The following is a 22,095-nucleotide window of genomic DNA, read 5'->3' as shown; positions in this document are numbered from 1 at the left end:
ATGTGGTCTCTCTCCGTGAAAAATGAGGAAGACAGATTTCAAAAATATCTATAATGCTAAACTATAGATGAGCATTAAAACACTTTTTTATAATGAATTCTAAAAGTGTTGCCCTTTTTCAAATTCAGAGGCTTGTACTTTTTCAACAAAAGACTCAGATCAGAAAAGAATTTGACTTTTTCCTCTTAGTATTCTGGCAAATAGTGGATTTGGTAGATTTGCAAAAGTTGAAAGGCACGTTAGTGGTTTTCTAGGATTCCCTGAAATGAATTTTGTGGCAAGAGACCTGGAGAGAGCGTTTTGCCTTTTTCCTCTCTTGGTGCGCTGCCGTTTGGTTTTCGGTTGTGCGTTACAGGACGGTGTGTCGTCTCCCCTCACCCCTCTCTCTTTCCTGAGGGGTGACTCTCACCTCCCTGTCTCCGTCTCTTTTCTCCTCTGCCTGTCTCTCCCAGTTCATCCCTCCCTGCACTTCTCTCCCACTGTTGCTGTTCTGTCTCCCCTGGTCATCCCTTCTCTGCTTCACCAGCTACAATACGGAGCAAATGCACGTTGTCACAATGCAGAAAGCAGTGCTTCTCATCTCTCATTCTATAAGCCAGTTATTGGAATTTCTTATGTTTATTTTGTGAACCCCTTATCGTGGTGACCCCTTCTCCCGTGCCCCTCAATTCCTGTAAAGACTTCTGGCGCTCCAGGTGTTGGTAGGGAAGGCCTCTGCCGGCCTTGTTTCCCTCCTTAGCGAAAGCCAGAGTCCTCGGGGAGGCTGATCTGCCAGATGCGGAGCCCGTAGCAAAACCAACAGCATCAGTTCTGCTTTCTATTTGTGGGACCAACCAGCCACCCCCGAGTCCTGCCCGGCCGGCCTTTTGCGATCAGGATAGCCGCCTTTCACAGCTGCTGCTGCGAAAGCAGCGGATGGCGCAGAGATGGAGTCTCGTCCGTGTGCAGCTCTACTGAGGTTAGGAGGGGCCACTGGACTTGCATGGGCCTGAGCCAGAGTCCTCGTTCCCCCACGTGTGAGTTGTGGATAGGCTGTTCCATGCCTCAGTTTCCCCCCCTGTAAAATAAGGGCCCACAGCATAAGGTTACTGTGAGGTTTAAACAAGTAAATGGGAGCCCATGCTGCCACAGTCGCTTCTCCTCAGACACAGCCATGCTGAGCCAGAGAAATCAAGTCAAGGTCAGAATTAGCTGCAGAGTTTTGCAAGACGCTGCAAGGAAGGCACATGCGGTTATTCCTGCAAACACGCCCAAGAAGGGCTCTCGCATTGTCCTGTGCCGCGGCACAGGAGCTGAGCTGGAAAAAGGAGCAAGTCCCTTCCTCAGCAGGACAGCCCATGTCCCGTGGCCTGAGGGGGCTGCCCACACCCTCTGCTTCTCTTCCCTGACTCCGTACAGTCCGCAGGTTCCCCCACCACGCCGTTCCTTGGGCTGCTGCTCTCACAAGCTGCCCTTTCCCTGCTGGTTTCTCCCTCTGGCCATCAAAGGGGGCTGCCTCCAGCCCTCCCACACTTGCTCTCCTCACACCAGTCACACACACTTGCATGGACACACACACACACCCCCCAGGCTCTGTTTGCGGGGAGCCTGCTGTGTGTCTCCCTCCCCCTCCCATCACTCTCCCCCACCCCTGCTCTGCATACATCCTGTGACTTATTTGTCTGCTCAGTATTAATGAAACATCCGTCTCCTCGCAAACAGCTCCTCACTGATGAGATGGCTCAAACCCTCTTTCAGGGTTTAATCGGAAATAAACCGAATGCTCACTTTCCTAATTTGAGGGAGAAAACAAGTGACTTTGTTTGACTTGGTCCCTACCAGCATCTATCTCCCTTGCCTTCGTCCCACCACCCCAGCCCCCTCCTCCCTAGAGGGCCCCTGCCCATCCTATCTCCTTTCCGTGGTGCCTTTGACCTCTGACCTCCCCCTCGTCACTGTGGTGCTGACCATGACATCCAGGGAGACTGAGGCTAGGGCACAGAACAAGAGATTGAAACAAGCTGTTTCACGTGTAATATGCTGCTCTCTCCTTGCATGTGGAGTTAGGTATTGAAGAGATAGTCATCCTACGAGCTAACATGTGCTGAGTTCTTACTGTGGTGCCGAGCTCCAGACGAGAACTCGTATTAACTCACTATCAGCACGACAGCCCTGTGAAATAGATGCTACAATATCCACGGCGTAGAGGTTATCCAGCATGAGGAATTAAATAATTTGCCCACAATCACGCCACCAGGAGCCAAGCCAGGCACTCTGCCTCTCTTCTTGTCCCCTGCACAAAGGGAGAAGTGGGCTTCCCCAGCATCCTGAACCTTTGCTGGTCACTGGCGTCAGGCCGCCCGTCCTAGAGAGACCTCCAAGATCAACTGGTCCAGGGTTCCCCCTGGTTGGGGCCAGGGCCAGAGCTGCGACTCAGCCACTAGCCCTCTTTCTTCCTGTCCTTCTGCCCCCAACCCCTGTGCTATTGTGACACAGAAGAGATGGGATGACATTTCCTGGAAAAATCCCATTTGCATCCTGTCCCAAGTCTTCTTTATGTAGACCTAATGAGAGGGTCTGAAGAGGGGGGAAAGACACATATCAATTCAATTACATGCAGGTAATTAACACATATATAGGGTTGCCAGATAAAATACAGGATGCCCAGGTAAATTTGAATTTCAGATAAACATGCTTATACTGAAAATTGTTTGTTGTTTATCTGAAATTCTAATTTACCTGGGCATCCTTTACTTTTATTGACTAAATCTGGCAACCCTGCACATGTCCCAGCTCTGCTTCTTACTGGCTGTGTTACACTGCGCAAATAACTTACCCCCTTTGTGCCTCTGTTTCATCTCTAAAACATGCAGAGTAACTGTATCTACCTTACATGGGGCTGTTGTGAGGATTAAATGATGGTTTTTAAAGTACTGGAAGAGTTCTGGAAGGATTGTAAGCCCTATATCAATGTTAGCTATTATTCATATTATTATTATTATTATTCTTGTTTTCTTATTACTACGTCCAAGGTCATATGCTCGGTGGTGGGAAAATGCAAAGAGACACAGAGACTCCTGCTCTGGAACTGTAGGGCACCTGAAGGAGGTCCGCAATCCGTGTAATACGGACCGTGTGAGTGCCGGTGTAAAAGGTACAAGCATGGTGTAAGGGAGCAGGAGCAAGTCGGCTTCCAACTCGGGGGATCAGGCAAGGCACCAGCCAGCAAATACTTATGAAGCGCTCACTATGGGCCACTGGGCCGAGAGCTGGCATAGAAAGAAGAACATGGCAAGGACCAGCCCTCAAGAGCTCAATGCTAGTGGGGCGGCCAACAGCAATGGCCCTGAGGGCCCCATGAGCTCGTGGAGGTGGCACATGGTCTTAGGGCAGTGCAGAGGCTGGACCAGGGAGGGGCGGGGACTGAGACTGAGAGAGGGCTTTCTGGAGGAGGTGATGGTCTTAAAGAATGACCAAGAGTTAACAAGGCAAAGGTAGCCTTTGGGCTGATGGAAGAGAGGATGGGATTCCCACGGGTTAAAACACAGGGTAAGGACATTCCCAGCGGATAGCACTTCACAAGCCAAAGCATGTAGTCCTAAAGAGCAGGCCGTCCTTGCAGAAAGGTGAACAGACCATGCAACTAAGTCCTGGGAGAAGGAACTGGAGAGATAAGGCCGAACTGTAGAGAACCTTAAATGCCCTCCAGGCTGAGGAATTGGTTTTTAACCTGGAGGAGTGGGGAGCCAATGAACGTTGTGAGTAGCAGAGACTGAGCTTGTGGGAGAGTCACCCGGCCATAATGGAGGTAGGGAAATTGGAGTGGATGGAGAGTTGATGCTGTGGCCCAGTTCTGAGATTACTGCAGGAGCCCAGAGCATAGGGCAGTCATATAGGAGCAGTCCAGACAGTAGGCTACTAACTGAGTGTATCAGTTAGCTTTTGCTATGTAATAAACCACCCCAAACATACTGACCCTGTGAGGGATTTGGCTGAGCTAGCTGAGATGGCTCATTTGCCCCACATGGGGTTGGCTGGGCTCACACGTACCTGTGCAGCCCACTAGCAATAATGGCCTCACTCTCATGCACACGGAATGTGGGGAGCCTGGACAGGGGAGAAGCCAAGTCAGGCAGGGCAGCACGGATGACCCCTGGGGGGCATCAGGGTCCCCACCCAGAGCCTGCTGAGGACAGGGCAGCAGAAAAGGAGAGTCCTCTACTCTCCCAAGGAGACAGAGCACCAGGCTTCTGAGCCCGGCACCCTGCTATCGTCCTTCAGGGGAATGAGCCCAGTCTGCGTGGAGAACCAGTAACATACCACATCCATACAACACTGGACCGTTTATACAGTGTTTTCCCACAGTGCAGCTACACGGCACATCTGGTTTTATTATATTCCCTATTTTACAAATGAGGAAACTGAGGCACAGAGAAGCTAACCAACTTGCCCAGGGCCACAAGTTAGTAAATATAGAACCCAGGATTTGAACCCCAGCTGCCTGACCTTCAGGTTAGCCAAGCAAAGGGAATGGGACAATTGGGAAAGAGTGACTTATTCCAGGAATTGCAAGTGATTCTTATCCACAAGAAGAATTTGAGTTAAAAAGTGATGAAAAATGAGGCTGGAGAGGTTGGCAGGAGCCAAGAAGTTCAGACTTTCTATCCAGATGGCAGGGAGGGACCTTTGAAAGATTTTAAACAAAGGAATGCTAGATATTCAGCAGAGAGTGAGTGAATGACTGAGTGGGTGGATGAATGACCAGACTTTTGTAAAGATCACTCGGGGACAGTGTGGAGGATGTGTTAGGTGTCACAATCCAAACAAGAGATGATGAGGGCCCGTGCCGGGAAGACTGTTGGGAATAGAAAGGGAGAGACAAATCTGAGAGCTATTTCAAAGAATTAACCAGGCTGGTGAGCAAGGCGGGATGAAGGAGAGTCAAGTTCAGAAAGACGTGCAGAGTGTGGTCATTTGTGATTGGACAGTGCTGCCATTCCCCAAAATAGCGAATAGGCGTGTTTGGGGTTTATCAGCACAGATGCTGGTTGCGTCCCCGGGAAAGTGAGGGGCTTTTCCAAGGATAATGTGTGGAATGAATGTGCCAGGCAGGAACAAACGCTGGGGAGGACCAACGGTTAACCGTGGGAAGAAGACAGAAAGTAACAGCCAGAGAGGACAGGAGAAACCAGAAGAGGATCCTAGAGGGCAGCTTAGGATCTCTCTATTCCCCACCTGGTCTCATTTTCTTCTTGGTACTTATCAACACCCAACCTTGTATTACGTATTTCCTCCTGTATTGTCTGTCTCTCCCACTAGAATGAAAACTCTACTAGGGTAGGAGCTTTGTATCCCCAGTTCTCAGAACAGGGCCTGGCACACAGCGGGTGCTCCATATAAATTTTCTGAATGAATGCGGAGCCAGCACTGGGAAGCAGGTCCATAAAAACAGGCCCATCCCCCGTCCTGTCTTTACATTCTGCGGTTCTGCATTTTGCCCAGTAGGTGGCGCATCCAGTGAGTGAGGAAACCGGAGGCTGGGATTACAACCGCCCCAAACCCGACAACAGGGCAGTTCACAAAAGTCAGCAATGAACGGATCTAAACGGCAAAAACCATTCTTTCACTCCCTTAGCAGACCTCTCTCAAGCACCAACTGCGAACCAGGCTCATGTTTCCTCGAGTCCTCTGAAGTCAGGCTGGGGAGGGGGGTGCGGAGTCTGAATGCCCCTGGCATAGGGTGAGCCTGTCCCCACATGGGACAAATGATCAGGATGAGGGCAGGAGGGTTGACGGAAAGGGCTGTGAAGGGCTGCTGCAGCTTCAGGGCGGGTCTGTGAGCTGCTCTGACTCTAGCGGAGCATATTCTAGGGTCAAACAATTCTGGGTCCAAATTCCAACTCTCCCACTTACTTGCTGTGTTATCTTAGCTAAGTAATTTGCCCTCTCTGAGCCTCGGTTTCCTAATCTATAAAATGGAGATCCTAATAGTACCTGCCTCGAAGGAAATTGAGAATAAAACAAGAGGCCCTTGGCACAGCACCTTGCATGTAGCAAGAATATTATTCTTAAATAATTTTTAAAAGTTAAGTATTATTCTTAAATATTGGACATAACCAATATTTGTATAGCCTTTACAAAGTTGTCTTGGCATTTGTCATATCGTTAAGGTAATCCTCATAATAACCCTGCAGATATGTTTATTACCCACTTCCCAGATAAGAGGGCGCAAGTTGTCACATTATGTAACTTGCCCACAATCGTACAGCTTGTAAAGTCATGGACTCAAGCCAAGTGTGGCTCAGCAAACATACCTGGGATATCCACTGTGTGGCAGGTACTATGCCAGGTGACAGGGATCAAGGGTGGATGAGGTTGTAGTCTAGGGGAGAGACAACATGTGCAGGTCATTTCCGTAGGACAGGTTAGCTGTTGAGACAGAAGGATGTTGGGCTGCTGTGGGGTCAAAAACAAAAGTCATTTGGCTCAACTGGGAGATTCCAGAAGGACCTCGTGGACTGGTAACCCCTTAGCTGCGTCTTGAAGGCTAGGTAAGAGTGAGCCAGGAGAAGAAGGGGAAAGAGAACTCCACATTCCAAGTTAAAGACATGCCATATGCAAAGGAACCTGTTAGGCAACAAGAGCGCTAACTTCAACCCCGTTATGCGGTGAGCAGTATGCGCCCTTCTCTAACCTGCCCCAGGAAGTCGCAGAGGGAGCCAACGAAGGGATGAAGGGCCCCCCGTGTGCTCGCGTTGTCCAGTGAGCCTTCCCTTGGAAGCACTCATCAGTTTGTGATTGTTCCTAGGGGCGCTCTAGAGCAGTGCTCCTCAAACATCGATGTACATACAAATTTTCTGGGGTCTTTCTTCAGCGCCACTTCTGGCTCAGGCAGTCCTGAGGCGGGGCACAAGCGGCTGCGTTTCTAACAAGCTCCCAGGTGATGGGGGCGCTGCAGGTCCATCCCGGGCACATGCTCTGAGTACCAAAGGTCTCCCACCGGCTCCAAGAGGGCAGGCTGTGTCTGGTTTTAGTGAACGACGATGCGCTCAGACTGGGGCATGGAAGAGGCTGAGGGAGAGAAATGGAAGGAGAAAGGTTGGAGGGAAGACAGGAATGCTGGCTGCGCAGGACTGCGGCTGGGGCCGCTGGAGGAAGGAAGACTTTGAAGGTGTGAGACGTGCTGATCAGGACAAGCCCAGAGGCCCCTGGGTGTCCGCCCTCCAGTCCAGGCAGCTCTCACACTCCCAGCGTGAACTCAGCCCTCTCCCCACCCCTGCCTGAGTCCCTGGGTCCTGAGGCTGAACACTGATGCCTGAACGGCAGCAAGCCTCCACCCACTCCTGCAGCCCCGTGTCTTTAACCTGCCACCACGCTTAGCCTCAGCCTTCTCCCCAGCCTGTGATCCAGACAAATTGGACTGGGGTCCCTCCTCCACCAAGAAAGCAGCTGAGAACCACCCCACCCCCACCACCAAGCCCTCCCAGCCCAGGCATCCCCTTTCCAGAAATGGCAGGAAGGAGCCCGTCGACCAATGTCACACCATAGAGAGTTTCTACACAGCTGTCCCAGCAAGGGCAAGGAGGCTCCTCCTCTTTGCCCACCCCCCCAAACACTCACTCATCCGCCGCCCCCAACTCTACCCACCCCTCCCACACACACACACGCAGTATAAAAAGTCACACAGTATAAAAAGTGCTGACCACGGCAGCAAATGCCCATGACAGATCCCTCACCCAGGGGTCTTTCATTTATTCATTCAACAAACATTGACTGAGCACCTGCCGTGTGCAGGCACTGATCTAGACACGGTAATATTGCAGGGACCACAACAGACAGGTCTTTCTTGTTGTCAGGGAGCCTCTTTCTAGAAAGGAGAGACAGACAACAAATGAACCCAGTGATGGAGAAAACAAAGTGAGGTGCTGTCATAGAGAGGAACTGAGGGGCTGTTATATAGGGTGGCCAGGCCTCGCTGAGGACGTGACATTTAAGCTGTGCCTCATTAACGGGAAGAAGCCAGCAGGACAGGGATACAGAAAAGAGCATTCCAGACAGAAAGAAGGGCGAGGTTCAGGGCCAGTGCCAGGAATGAGCTTGGCTTGTTGGGCCAACAGAAAGGATGAAAGTGTGCCACAGGCGGGGAGGAGTGGGGGCGGAACTCAGGGCCCAGAGGCAGCTCGGGCCTGAGGTGCAGGCGCTTGTAGGCAACGGAGGGGAGTTCAAACCATGGTTCAAACCATGTTCTAGACAGAGCATGGAGCCCCTGGAGAGTCTGAAGCAGAGCAGTGACATCATTGGATTCATTTTTATTTATTTTTGTGTGTGTGTGAGGAGATCAGCCCTGTGCTAACATCTGCCAATCCTCCTCTTTTTTTTGCTGAGGAAGACTGGCCCTGGGCTAACATCCACGCCCATCTTCCTCCACTTTATATGGGACGCCGCCACAGCATGGCTTGCCAAGCAGTGCGTCAGTGCGCGCCCGGAATCCAAACCGGCGAACCCCGGGCCGCCACAGCCGAGCGTGCGCACTTAACCGCTTGCACCACCGGGCCGGCCCCTGGATTCATTTTTAAACAGACCACTCGCCAGCTTTGTGGAGAATGCACTGTGCATGAGTTGAACCCAGTCCTGCCCTCCAAAGGGCTTAGTATCTTCGAGGTGCTTCATCATGCTGCTGGGAGCAGGAGGATGGCCCAGCTGACCTCCGCACCTCTCCAGCTGCCCCTGGGCACTGTAACCTTCCGTGTCGGTGCTGCTGACCTGTGTCGGCAGACGTGCCCCTATCAGCCATCCGTGGAGAGCACCCATCTGGGCTGACGGAGCATCTGAGGAATCCTGGAAGCCCAGCCAGGGACCCACTTGGGTGACCAGGCGGACACTGGAGGAGGCCCCCACAGTGTAGCCCACAGCCTGGCACCAAAAGCATTTTCCCAGCCTGTTCAGGCGAGGTTGGCCAACCCCGCACATCAAGACCAGTGAATCAAATGAGCTTGATGCCATGTAGTCGCTGGGCACAGAGGCAGCCAGTGAGTTGACCAGCAGCTCTGGAGTGGGCAGGAAACCCTATGACCCCAGCTCCACTTTGCCCTCTGTCCAGCCGATGTCCTGTGGGAAGGACAGACAGTCACCCCTAGCATATGCTCTAGTCCAGAAGTCCAGGGCCTTCTGATCATGGGAGTGCTTCTTAGAGACAGCTACAGGGCTGGGTAGTGGTTCCATACAACGTTTAGCTGCAGAATCGCTGGTTTCCATAAAACGGTATAAAGAAGCCTAGTACCTAAAACAGGTGAAAGCTTTACCTCCCTGGTGGAGCAGGATGCGCTTCCCAAGCCCGCTCCCATCCTTCACCCTCACTCACTGGTAGCTTTGGGCAGCGCTTGTGCTCTCTGGCCTCAGTTTACTTCTCTGTCAGTGCAGGACTGGACTGTGCCTCCCTGCCCCACCTCTCCACACGAGCCCGTGGCCTTGGCCGCAGAGCTCGGAGGAAGTCCTCAGGGGCTCCCTCCCACACAGGGGGAGAGCGGGTGCCCCACATCACCCACCCATGTGTGTGACAGTCTGCAGGGCTAGTGGCGGGGAGGGGCAGAGCAAGGAGGGAGCCCGCCACTGCCTGCCCGAATCCTGGATGACACGAGAGTGGACCGCACACGGCCACCACCCCTGCAACTGTGGATAATTCACATGATCTGTCCCTTCATGAGCGGTGCCCGAGGAGCAGCCGTCCTAGTTCTCACTCACGCCAGCCCATCTGAGGCCAGCTATGTCCTCCTGGGGCTGGCGTCCAGCTCTGGGGACCAGCTCTGCCTGGGAGCCTCTCAGGTCTCCCCAGGCCTCAGTCACCGAACAGTTAATGCATTTTTCCTGACTGACAACAAGCACAACAGCAAAACAGTCAACTATTTTTATCTCCGGATTAATCACAAAGGCTCGCGCTTCCACCTTCCCTGTGATTAAGAATTAGGAGACCAAGCTCTATGGTGGTTCAGGATAATAACAATCCTGTGAGGGGGGTGGATGAATAATGCATCTCCAGGCTCAGGCCACTCCAGACTTTCTCCCCTCCCGGCCGCCCCAGCCTGGGCCTGGGCTGAATGTGGAGGTAATGAGTCGCCCCCCTTCTATGGGAGCTACAGCTGCCAAGAGCGACTGTTGATTTCTATTCAGCCCACTGGCCCCCAAACATCCTCCTCCCTCATCCACCCCCGCCACGCACACCCCGGCCCACCCGCACCCTCCTACCCCATCTGGTGTGCACCGAGGCGGAGGCCAATCAATAATGCATAGCTACGCGAATAACCGGCACGATAACCACTTATTTGGGAAGATGTAATCAGGACCCATTCTGCGGGTGGCTGTCTGTGTGTGTGAATGTGTGTGCACCTGGGTACGCACGCAGCACAGTCGCACACCCCCTCCCCTCATCTGCACTCCCTCTAATCCAATATTCTAAAACACAGCACTAGAGAAGCAAGGAGGAAGGGCTCGGCCCCCACCGTGTGCAGTGTTTGGAAAGGCCTCCTCCGTCTCCACTGTGATCACAGCACATCGCCGCAAAGGCCCAGAGACTATTGGTTCTTAAACTTGGTCACACACTGGAACCTTCTGGAGAGCTTTAAAGACTCCAGATCTCAGGGACCACCTCCAGAGGCTTGAGTTGGTCAGGGTGTGACCAGGCAGCAGGATTTTTAGAACCTCTCCCAGAAGGTGGTAACATGCAGCCCAGGTCGAGAACCACTGTCTCAGACCCAACAAATGCCAGTGCCGGAGGAACTTTCCAGATCCCCTGTTGTAATTTCACATTTTATATCTGAGGAAATAAAACTGGGAGAAAGGACTGCCTTCAGGCTTCACCCTCTGACTGAGCCTTCTCCACAATACTGCACCCCTGGCTCATCGCTGGGGAGGCACGGAGACAAGGATTTGTTGTTGTCAGTGCCATCGAGTGGATTCCGACTCCTGGTGCCCCTGTGGACAGCAGAGCATAACCCTGCCCGATCTTCTCACTCCATCCTCTCACCTTCCAGTGCTATATCAGATGATGCTCTGCTGTTCACAGGGCTTTCATGGCCAATTTTTTCAGAAGTGGGTGGATAGACTCTTCTTCCTAACAAGACAAGGGTGGCCAGGTATTTATTCTATTCCTGGAGCTTCGAATGGTTCTTTCCAATTCTCCTGGCCCCCAGCAACCTCAGCCAGACCACCTCCATCCTGGGCACCTCGTGGAGAAAATGCCGCAGAAGGAAGTGGGCGGGAGCCCCCACTTCAGCCCTCTCTGCTGGAGGGGCCTGGCCCACTGCAAGCAGATAAAATTCCCCTCAGCAGCAGCTGTCACCCCCACCCGCCATGTATGGAAAGCCCTCATTAGCCTCCCTTTTGCTCTCTGGCCACACCCGCACCAAGGAGGTCTCTGGCACTAATGAGGGGGCATAGGGTGGGGGAGTTGTCTTTATTGGCCAGTCCACACCCACCATCTGCCTGTGCCCAGGCCCCCTGGGGAGGCAGGGCAGGGTTGAATGAGGCCAACTTCCTCCCCGGGCCAGGAGAGAGTGGAGTGCTGGAGCTGGATAGCGTCTTGGAAGCCTGAGGGTTTGTTTTTCCTCAGGAAATAGACTCTTGGAGGTTGGCACTCACTCGTTGTAGCTCTGAACCAGGCCTCCTCGAGGCAGGGAAGGGAGGGGGCAGAGCCGCTAGCTGAAGGTACTTACCTGGCCCCAGAGTCTCCTGGAGTTTCCTGAGCCTCCTGAACCTCCTGGAATTCCCTGAGGGGCCTGGGTGCACAGGAGAGTGGCACACGGCGGGAGGCCCTGGGAAGTGGAGGGGAGCCTGGCTGTGGGAGTGAGTCCTGGGGAGAGGGCATGCTAGAAGCGGAGCCTCCTGGGGCAGGACTGACCTGGAGCTCTCGAGCTACTGCGTCTGTCTTCCCCGAGCCCACGAATGCAGAAGCTTGCACAAGGCCTGGGTGGAAGGATGGACTTTCTCTGGCAACTGGGCAAAGAAGGACCTTTGTGCCAGGACCCCAACTTGTCACCTGATTACCCCTTCATCCATTCACAGAGCAAACATGCACCTCAGACCTCCAGAACTGACTGACCCAGCCCCTCCCTGGGGGAGGAAGACCAGGGATTCTTCAGGTGGTCTCCAGGGAGCCCTGGCCCCTCTGTGGTTTATCCAAGGAGGAGAGGCAGGGAGCAGCAGAGGCCTGAGACCCTAGATGTGTCCACAATCACAAACGTCAGAAGAGGCTATGTGACCTTAGGCCTGCCACTTAACTTCTCTGGGCCTCTTCTCCACACAGTGGTCATCTGCCACTAGAATTGCCCATCCTACATCCCATGGTCATCGTGGGGATCAAAGGGGTGCCTCTATTGGGGTTAGCAAACGTTTATGGAGCTTCCACCAGGCACCAGGCTGGGCACTGTGGGAGTCAAGCTCCACGCCGTGGCCGTCCCTCTCCTCCCCCTCCCCCATCTCTCAGCGGGAACCACGATCTCAGGCCTGCTACTACAAAGTGTAGTGGAGGTGGAAGGACCCAGACAGGAGGCACGCATTCTGACTCTGGGATGAGGGGCTGGCGGTGCCCTGGAAGAATAAAGTGCTAAGGAGACGCCGGGTTGCACAGCCCTCTGAAACCTTGTCTCAGCCTTGAAAGGTTGCCCATCACTTGTCCCCTTGGAGGGAAGGGGCCAGCCTGAGCTCCACGTGTCAGGGGACCTGGCTTCCAGCCCTGGCTCTGCCTCTCAATCGCTACGTGACCTTGAGCAAGACACTTAATCCTGCTGAGCCTCGGTTTCCAGGTCTGTGTAATTGGGATAATAATACTGTTTACCTCACGAGATTGTTGTGAGGATTAAATCAGACAACAAATATGACCAGGCTTTGTTTTAAAAAAAAAAAAAAAAGTTAAAAAGAAAGAAATACCGATATTATCTCGGCAGCAAGCTTTGCTTCCCGATCTGTGAAGCGAGGCTACTGATGCCTGCCCTGTCCCCTCACAGGCTCGTCGAGAGCGGCGGATGAGAGGATGACACGAACATCCTCTGCAAATAGACATGCAATGCATATGTCAGGGATTATTGCTGTTGTTGCTATTATTGTTATTGTACAAGGGGATTACACATTTTATTAAAGTGTGATAATTATTGTTTGCCATCGGCTCCATAAAATCCACCCAGCCCAGGGTGCCAGCCCTGCTGGAGAGGAGGGTGCCCTCAGCCTGACCTCTCCACCCCTCTCCCTGCAGTGCCACCTGACGATCCCGTCATCCTGGGGGGGCCAGTGATCAGCCTGCGGGCGGGAGACCCCCTCAACCTCACCTGCCATGCAGACAACGCCAAGCCTGCAGCCTCCATCATCTGGCTACGGAAGGGAGAGGTCATCAACGGGGCCACCTACTCCAAGGTAAGGCCTGGGGGCGGGGGTCATGGGGAGGGGGCCAGCTCTCCGGTCTCTCTAGTGTATGTCTCTCTGTCGCTTTTCATTTCTCACTCTGTCTCTCTGTCTCTCTCTGTCTCTCTCTTTCTCTCTCTCACTCTGTGTCACTTTCTGTCTCATGCTACGGCTCTATTTATCTGATCTTTTCTCTCCGACTGTAACTGTCTCTCTTCTTCTCTCTCTCTTTCCTGCGGTAATTGCTGGGCGTGGTGAGGACTCTAAGAACAGAGGAGAAGACACAGGGGCAGAAGAGGCCTAGGGTTGCCAGATAAAATACAGGATGCCCAGTTAAATTTGAATTTCAGATTAACAACAAATAACATTTTAGTAGAAATATGCCCAAATATTGCATGGGGCATACCTATGGGTCAAACTTATACTAAAATATTACTCATTGTTTATCTGAAATTCAAATTTAACTAAGTGTCCTGCATTTTTATTTGCTAAATCTAGCCACCTTTCCAGGGCTGCCAGATAAGGCCATTTAGGTTCTTCCTTGCCCGGGGTGCCAGGCTCAGGGGACAGGGAGGGCGGAAATCCAGCCCATAATCCCTTACCAAGGCCTGCGCCCCACTGTACCTACCCACAGGGGCGCTTTTCTCTAATTCACACTATGTACCCTGAGCTGGAAGTGCCCTGAACGGGCCCCTGCCTTAGTCATGTTTCTTATTTTCTGTATTTTACTATGTTTCGACATCTCAAGGCCTTGAAGACAAGGAGGGACTGCCCCTCCTAGGGTTAGCTAGAGACAGCAAACACCATGCTGAGAACACACTTTGGATATGCAAACCAAACAATCCTAGGTCCTGACCCTCCCACCTCCTTTCATCCTGCAGTCCCAGACATATCCTCCTGCCCTAAATCACTCTGGGGACAGGTACTGGATAACGAGAGACCTCCCCTATAGCCTAGATCCTGCCCAAATTATTCAGACTATCCAATCTAAGCGCATTCAGCTGCTTACCCTGCCTTCATTCATTCTTTCCCACAAAAAACACAATAAAGGCTAGCACTCATGCTTTCCCTCGCTCCCTCTGCCTCCTGACAGACCCTGGTGCATCCTCGTGTGGCCCTTCCTCTTTGGAACTGTAGCAAACCACCTTTTCAATGGCAGTCATCACCTGATCTGTTGGCCTCACTATACCTGAATAAAAACAAAATCCCAGGTAGATTTTAAAACAGCCCCACTGAACTCCACTCAAGGAGACTGTGAATAGAGTCCCAGACAGGGTGTATGTACCACAGAGCCTTTAAAGATGAATGGGACCTTGGAGGATGGCCAGTCCAACTCTTTTGATCTACAGATGGAAAACCAAGGCCTGATAAGGGAAGTGACAGCCCTTCTCAGCTGATGAGTGGGCAGGAACTGTGGTATCATGATGCCCAGGGCCCTGCTCCTCCCTATGCTCCCCTCAGGACAGCCTCAGACAGATGGGCAGCTGCTCAGAGGTTATATCAGGACCCAGGGCAAGCCAGCATCCCCGGGCTCCGGTGCTGGAGGCCCAGACCTCCAGAACCCCGGTTCTCCTCTCCTGGGGGCCCTCCTTGGCCTTAGAGAGTGGGGAGGTGTACGGCCTGCTCCCCACACCCACCCCACCACTGGCTCTTCTTCCTGGGTCCTGGAAAAACAAGCAAGTCTTTCACCACCACTGGAGGATATGAGGCAGGACTGTCCCTTCCCTGAGGGTGTGTCCTTCCTGTCTAAAGCTGACCGCCTGCCAAGGAGTCAGCCCCAGGGCTGCTGATCAAGGCCTGGGCCCTGGCCCCCACCCAGAGCCTGGTGTCAGAACCCAGGACAAATACCTTCCCCTGGGGGCAAGTCTATCCAGGGAGAAGCTGCCAATTGAAAGATAAATCCCTCACTCATGTCCTGGGCTGGAGCCACCCTGTTGTGTTATGAAATACAAAAATATGACACAGTAAATGTGTCATCCCCACAAGGATGAAAGAAGGAAAAGGGTGTTTCTTCCAGGCTGAGCATCTGTCCAGTCCCTCCCTGAAGCAGGGCCAGCCTGGCCCCTGCCAAGGCTTATTTCCCACAGAGGACACGCCCCCCTCAGGTGAAGAGAAAGATCAGTCACCCTGCTGGACATGTCCAGGGGCCACCTTTCCCCCAGCATGTTGTCCTCGTCCACGTGCGGAAGGCCCCTCAGAGAGCCTGGCACACGGCTGCTACAGCCCAGAGCAGGGCGGCCACGCTCCACCCTCTCCCCCAGACCTGTTCCACTCCCTGCCGCCTGTGAGGGAATGCAGCACCGGGCAGCGAGGGGCCTGCCTCCCAGTCCCCGCTCTGTGTAACCTCAGGAAAGTCGTTCCCTGGACTCAGTTTCCTCGTCTATAAAACAAAGGGGTTGGATTAGACAGTCTGTCTTAGTCTGCTCGAGCTGCCATCACAAAATACTACCCACCGGTGGCTTAAACAGCAGACGTTTCTCAGTCCTGGAGGCCAGAAGTCCAAGATCAAGGTGCTAGAAGGCTTGGTTTCTGGTGTCACCTCTCTTCCTGGCTTGCAGACCGGCAACCTTCTCCCTGTGTCCTCTGTGTGTGCGGAGAGAGAGACTGTGATCTCTAGTGCCTCTTCCTCTTCTTATAAGGACACCAGTCCTGTTGGATTAGCGCCGCACCCTCACAACCTCATTTAACTTTAATTACCTCCTGAAAGGCCCCTCTTCCAAATACAGTCACATCGGGGGTCAGGGCTTCACCAAATGAATTCTGGGGGACAGAATTCAGTCCATGAGAGGTGCAGACCAGCTCTGACAAGCCATAAACCTATCACTTGGAGCACTCGGAGGAGGGTGGATGATCCAGCAGTGCTCCCATGAGCCCCCTCCCCCCCCAGGACTGTGAGGACCATTAACCGAGGCACTTCTCCCCGAAGGCAGAGCAGCCCCAGACAGGCTTTGCATGCGGAGGGACCGGGAGACAAGAGCAGCTGACAGACAGAGACAGAGACAGAGACGGAGACAGAGACAGAGAGAGGAAGGGAGCGTACACAAGTGCACACACAGTCCAGTGGGGTCCAAGGTCCACAGAAAAGACCCCGCAGGGCAGCCCTGACAGCCCTCGGGTCTGAAGTCCTCAGCCCTTGTCACATGGCGGGTAGTTAAGCACATGGGCCTGGGAGCTGAGTGGCTTCAGTTTGAATCCAGGCTCTGCCCCCTTCTAGCTCTGTGACTGCAGGCAAGCTCCCTAACCTTGCTGTGCCTCAGTGTCACCATCTATACAATGGGAGCCACAGCAGCACCTGCCTCAAACAATCAACGAGAGGAGGGCCTGGCAGAGAGAGCTCGCAATAAGCATGGCTCTTAGGCTCACTGCCTGTCCCTCACTTAATCCTCACAGGCCCCAGGGTCTACCTTGCCATCCACATGACCTAGATGAGAATGTCAGTGTCACAGTGGAGCAGGCCCTGTGGTCCTAGAGACCTGGGCTCAAACCTGAGCTCCATCACATATTATGGTGACTTAATCTCTCTGCCTCAGTTTCCCCAGCTTCAAAACAAGATGATAATAACCATGGACACCTGTTAGGATTGCTCTGAGACTTAAAAGGAATTATGCATTGAGACCACTGTGTAATGGGGTGCAGTCACGGCCTCACAAATGTTAGCTGGTATTATAGGGTCCCTCCTCCCAGAGCCCTGCCTCTCCCACCCCAGGTCTCCCTCCCCAGAGGTCACACAGCAGCCCTGGCTTTGTAGAACATTCTTTCTGCTGTTCCACTGTGTGGCCAGCAGGGGCAGGATGAGCTGGTGGGACAGAGGACAGCCTAGGCCCCTTCCCCGGGGAGAACCAGGAAGCGCAAAGACCTCTGGCCTGTCACCCAGCACAGGCTGGTAGTGCCTCTTCTTAAACACCCTTTCACCAGAGCCCTCATGGCCAACGTGCTTGGTGAGCGCCTGGGGCTCCCAGCCGGTGTCTGGCTTCAGAAGCCTGGGAGCCAGTGGCAAGGCCTCTCTCCAAGTCCTCTCTTCCTGGACATCCAGCCTCGGACCGTCTTCTCAGGGCCTGGCACCAGAATGGAGGCCACAGGGGATTCGTTTGGAAAGCCAGCAAATATACAAACCAGGGCAGGCAGGACAGGTTGTGGAAGAGGAGGGAAGACAGTGTGGGCTAAGCCCAAAGAGAAATCTTCCCTGTGAGCCAGCTCCCTGCTCCCACTGCTACTTCCCCAGCAGCTATCAGGTAGAGGATGAGGCCTTGACCCTGGTGCAGGGCACAGACAGGAGGGTTGCTTGGTCTTAGGATGCACAGTCATGTACATATCTACCTTGAAGCCCCCGACCCTCCAGCCTTACTTCGCTGCTTCCTCCATCTTCAAGCTGCTGCCTGCCCAAGGGGCTGCCCACCCGCCCACCCACCACCAGGACCATGGGCCTCATTAGGGCTCCTGCTAAGAGGAGCTCTGAACAACACCCCTCGGGGCCCTCACTAGGGCCCAGCCCCCTCCATGGGCCCCCTCCACTGTGTACTCTCTCCCCACCAGTCACCCCAGCACCTCCCCATCCCATCTGTCTATCTTAGGGGCCTAAAGTCTCTATTCAGTGTGGCAGCCACCACTCATCCTGGCGTTCATTGTGAAAGGCATCCCCTCTAGTCCCAGGGCACAAGACTGGTGGTCCCTGAGGACGCAGGGTCTGGGGCAAAGGGCACTGTGCAGTTCTCCCCCTTCCCTTATATCCCTTATGCAATCCATGTGACGACAGGCACTGATGGATTCCCCAGGCAGCTACAAAAAGGGGAAGCAGAGAGACGATTAAAAAAAAGGACACAGCAGGTGGGGGAGGGGAGTGAGGAGGGGAAAAGAGAGAGGAGGCCTTGTTGCCAGGCAATCAGTCCTCACTGAAGGCCTTTCCAAACTGTTTGCATATCAATAAGCATCCCTTATTTAGCACCAAGGTTGGGGCACCCACCCACTGCATTCTCTCCAAACCTCCATCCTCCCTCCCCTGTGGTCCCTGGAGCAGGCATCACCAGGCCTCCTATCTCTTGGGGCTCAGCCTGGCTCTCCACTGCCCAATTGAGGCCCTGGGGACTTTGGAAAGAGCAGAGCGGCCACTGCTGCCCACGCTGGACAACTGAACACAGAATGTGTTCTGTCCTTAGCCAGCCCAGGCCACGGCCGATTGAATACCAAGTATGTGCCATCATGGGGCAGGTGGGGTGGGAACGGGGGGGTGCAATGCTGGGCACAGAGACGGGAAGCAGCACTGGGACAGGCAGGGTTTAGAGAAGAGCCTCAGGCCTCACACATCCCCTGGGACGGTCAGGAAAGCTCCCTGGAAGCAGTCAGTGGACAGAGGCCCAGAGACATGCACACAGGCAGAGGAATGGCAGTCCACTCACAAAGGCTTCTCCTCAGGCACACTCACTCCTGTGCACGTGTGGCATATATGCCCTGCCCCTGCTCATACCTGTACACACAGATGGGCTGGGTCCTAGGGGACCTGTAGGAGCTGCCATCAGGGTCACATGGGCTGCCTGAGCAACTCAGAGGCTGGGATCTGGCAGCAGACTAGTGCCCACCAGGCTAGAGGAAGGGGTGCCCCAGGCCTGGAAGATGGTGGCCCCAGAAATGAGTGACTCACCATTAATAATCCACTTACCTCCCTGAGCTGATTTGCATGCTAATGAAGTTTTCTGAAGCAGGAAATCGGGGGCTGGGGCCCACAGTGTGTCCCCAGGGCCAAGTTGAGTGAGGGGAAGACAGAGAGAAGGAGCTGGGAAGGGAAGGGAAATGGGGCTGTGACAAGAATTAGCAAATGATGGTTTGACCTGGCTGGTACCCTCAAGGCCACAAAGTCCAAAGTCTTCATTTGCATATGAGAAAAGGGGAGATTTATAAGAGAGGAATGAAGGATAAGAAAAGACAAAGAAGAAAGAAGTTAGAGGATAAGGAAGGAATGAGGAAAGGAGAAAAACTAGGTGAGAGACACTGAAGCCAAGCGCTGGCCAAGGCCCAGCTCTTCCTGCTGCGGGCTCCACCTCCCTCCCCAGGAACATCCCAGGCCTACCTGCAGACCCGGCTGCGGGCCAGGGGAGGTGCTCAGGGCCCCATGGGGAGCCGGGCCCAGGCGCTCGCCTTCCCCGTGCTCTCCCCATTGGTTAATGAACACAGCTCCCTTTTCTCTAATTAGGTGGAACAAACAACTTGAACCAGAATTTTTATTTCCCAGAGAAGCACCCGCCTGGACACAGTAAATACATCATTAATCACCATTCGGAGGCGGAGAGCGCCCTAGGTGCGGGGGGAGGGGGAGGGAAGCAGCCAGAGGGCCTCATTAGGAGCTCGGGCCTCCGCACCCCTCCCGCCAGCACCCAGACGGCCTGCACCCTCCACCACCCAGAGCTGATCAGTTGGGGGTTCCTGGCAGAGTCAAACGTATGTAAAGGTCCCTTGTTAGCTCCACAGGAAAGTCAAGAAACGGAGATGGGGAAGAACAATACCGACCTCCCCCCTCCTTCCACCCTACCTCGAGGTCTTATTTTCATCCAGGAAATTGTTCTTATCATCGCTTGGCTATTTATAGACGTATGAGTTCTGCTGAAGAGCCCGGAGCCAACGCCTGTTACTGTGGTGCGTCCTCAGCTCCTGCTCCGGCTGGGCTTGGGGCTCACACACTACCCCCACCACCACCACTGGTTTAGCGCCCTGGCCCCGAAGCCGATCTGAAGCCCCTCACACCACTGGTGCTGGAACTGACCACATCACCCTCCCTCAGCCTCTCTCCGAGGACCCCTCTGCCCAGAGCTGAGGCCACCACCCGAAGTCCCAGGAAAGAACGTGCTATGAGGCCTCAAGCCACGGGAGGCTGCCCAGACCCTGGCAGTTACAGAACATACAGGAGAAGCCGTCGCGGACTCTGCCTGCTCTGTGGATCCCTCTGGCATCTCCGAGTCTGGCTTTGGCTCAGGTCCTGTTCTCCCAGTGCTGGAGGCCACCAGCTTTGTCCCACGTTGAGAAGGATGGCACTGAACTGTGGACCCAGAGAGCAGGTTCCAGCAGCTCCACGTCGCTGCTCCCAGTGACCTGGGAGGCTACATAAGCGCTCCAGCTGTTCCCACCTTTAAGCAGAGACACCTTCCAGCTCTCAGGGAACTGTGCTGGGAGGGTGGTGGGCTCAGGGGTCACCACTCTCAAGTGCAAACCCCGGCCCTGCCCAGCGAGTTCCTGACTCACTCTGAACTCAGTCTTCTCTTCTGCTAAATAGAGATAATACACCCCTCCTTCCAGGGTCTGGTGAGAATTAGAGACCATGCTGTTGTTATTTTAAGGGAGGTTTTGAGGAAGTAGAGTCTATTCATCTATTCCCTGGCTCCAATCACGGCAAAATAATTTGCACCCTGCACCCCTTCCCTGGATGGGGTTAAGTCCCTCCCTGGGGTGTAATGAACAAGTCCAATCACGACCCGGACATGGCCCTCCTACCCAACACAGCTCCCCAGCACCTACCTACCTTAGTGGGTCGTTGGTGAGCTTGGGGTGCAGGGCACCAAACTAGTGCGGAGGTGGACGGAAAGGGGTGCAGTGGAGGGAAGGGGGGAGCAGTGATGGAGAATAGCCACCATCAGGAGTGACCTCGTGGTCCCGTGGAAACAAAGGAATGGAATACGGGAGACCAAAGGCTTTAGGACTTGGCATTAGTTTCCTAGGTCTGCCGTAACAAAGTACCACAACTAGTACTAAAACAACTGAAATTTATTGTCTCACAGTTCTGAAGGCCGAAAGTCTGAAATCAAGGTGTCGGCAGTGCCACGCTCCCTCCAAAGGCTCCGGGAAGAACCCTTCCTCACTTCTTCCAGCTCCTGGTGGCTCCTGACTTTCCTCGGCTTGCGGCAGCATCACGCCAGTCTCTGCCTCGACCCTCATGTGGCCTTCTTCCTGTGTCTCTCTGGTCTTCTCCTCTTCTTATAAGGACACCAGTGTCATTGGATTGAGGGCCCACTCTAAATCCAGGATGATCTTGTCTCGAGATCCTTAAATAATAACTAATTGCTTAACTATCTGTGAAGACCATATTTCCAAATAAGGTCACATTCTGAGGTTCTGATTGGATGTGGATTTGGGGGGACACTATTCAGCCCACTACAGGACCTTCTTACTTACTTCACCCCCAACTTGAAGTAGGACTTTGGTCAAGCTCCACGGCCTTTCTTGATCACACCTGTCTTCTCATCTGTCAAATGGAAGATAATGGCATCTGTCCTGCCTGTGGCTTGTCCTGACAAGCCCAGGAATGAGGTCAGGAAGTGAAATGATTTGAAAAGTTGAAAAGGTTTATATAAAGTAACAAAATGGTCAGTGTGCATTGATTCTGCCCACATCCCCACCCCTGCCCTGCTTTACCCCCATGCCCCAAACCACACCGCCTTCTACAGATGTCGTCACTGCCTCAGGGGCCACAGCACAGCCCGTTGCACCCATCTCAGTGCTTCCTGCAGACCCAGAGACTCCCCCAGACCAGAGACAGATAGATGCTCATTCATTTCTACATAGGACCTGCAGCCTGGTTTCTGTTGGGCGCAGCCAGGTTTCTTTTATGCTTTGGGGTATGCAAGCCCAGGCTGATTTTCACACACAATGGAAAACTTTCTAGGTCCTTTGTCTTTCCCCAGCCCAGCATTCAGCCAGGCCAAGGAGCAAGGGTAACCCCCCAGCTCTGTGCAGAGACTGGCACCC

At 53.7% G+C, this 22,095-nt stretch overlaps 1 protein-coding gene across 1 annotated transcript in view; it reads left to right on the top strand.

The window, feature by feature from the left end:
• The window catches only part of KIRREL3 (kirre like nephrin family adhesion molecule 3), a 532,888-nt gene that overhangs the window by 476,701 nt on the left and 34,092 nt on the right, over positions 1–22,095 (top strand). Inside the window, exon 6 of the mRNA XM_087433920.1 lies at positions 13,223–13,380. Within this exon, the coding sequence (XP_087290046.1) occupies positions 13,223–13,380 (158 nt within the window). The remainder of the gene's footprint in view (positions 1–13,222; positions 13,381–22,095) is intronic.

Source organism: Ceratotherium simum, chromosome 7 (assembly GCF_057802395.1).
Source record: "Ceratotherium simum simum isolate JZ-2026a chromosome 7, ASM5780239v1, whole genome shotgun sequence".
NCBI lineage: Eukaryota > Metazoa > Chordata > Mammalia > Perissodactyla > Rhinocerotidae > Ceratotherium > Ceratotherium simum.
This window is presented reverse-complemented; position numbering and strand designations above follow the sequence as displayed.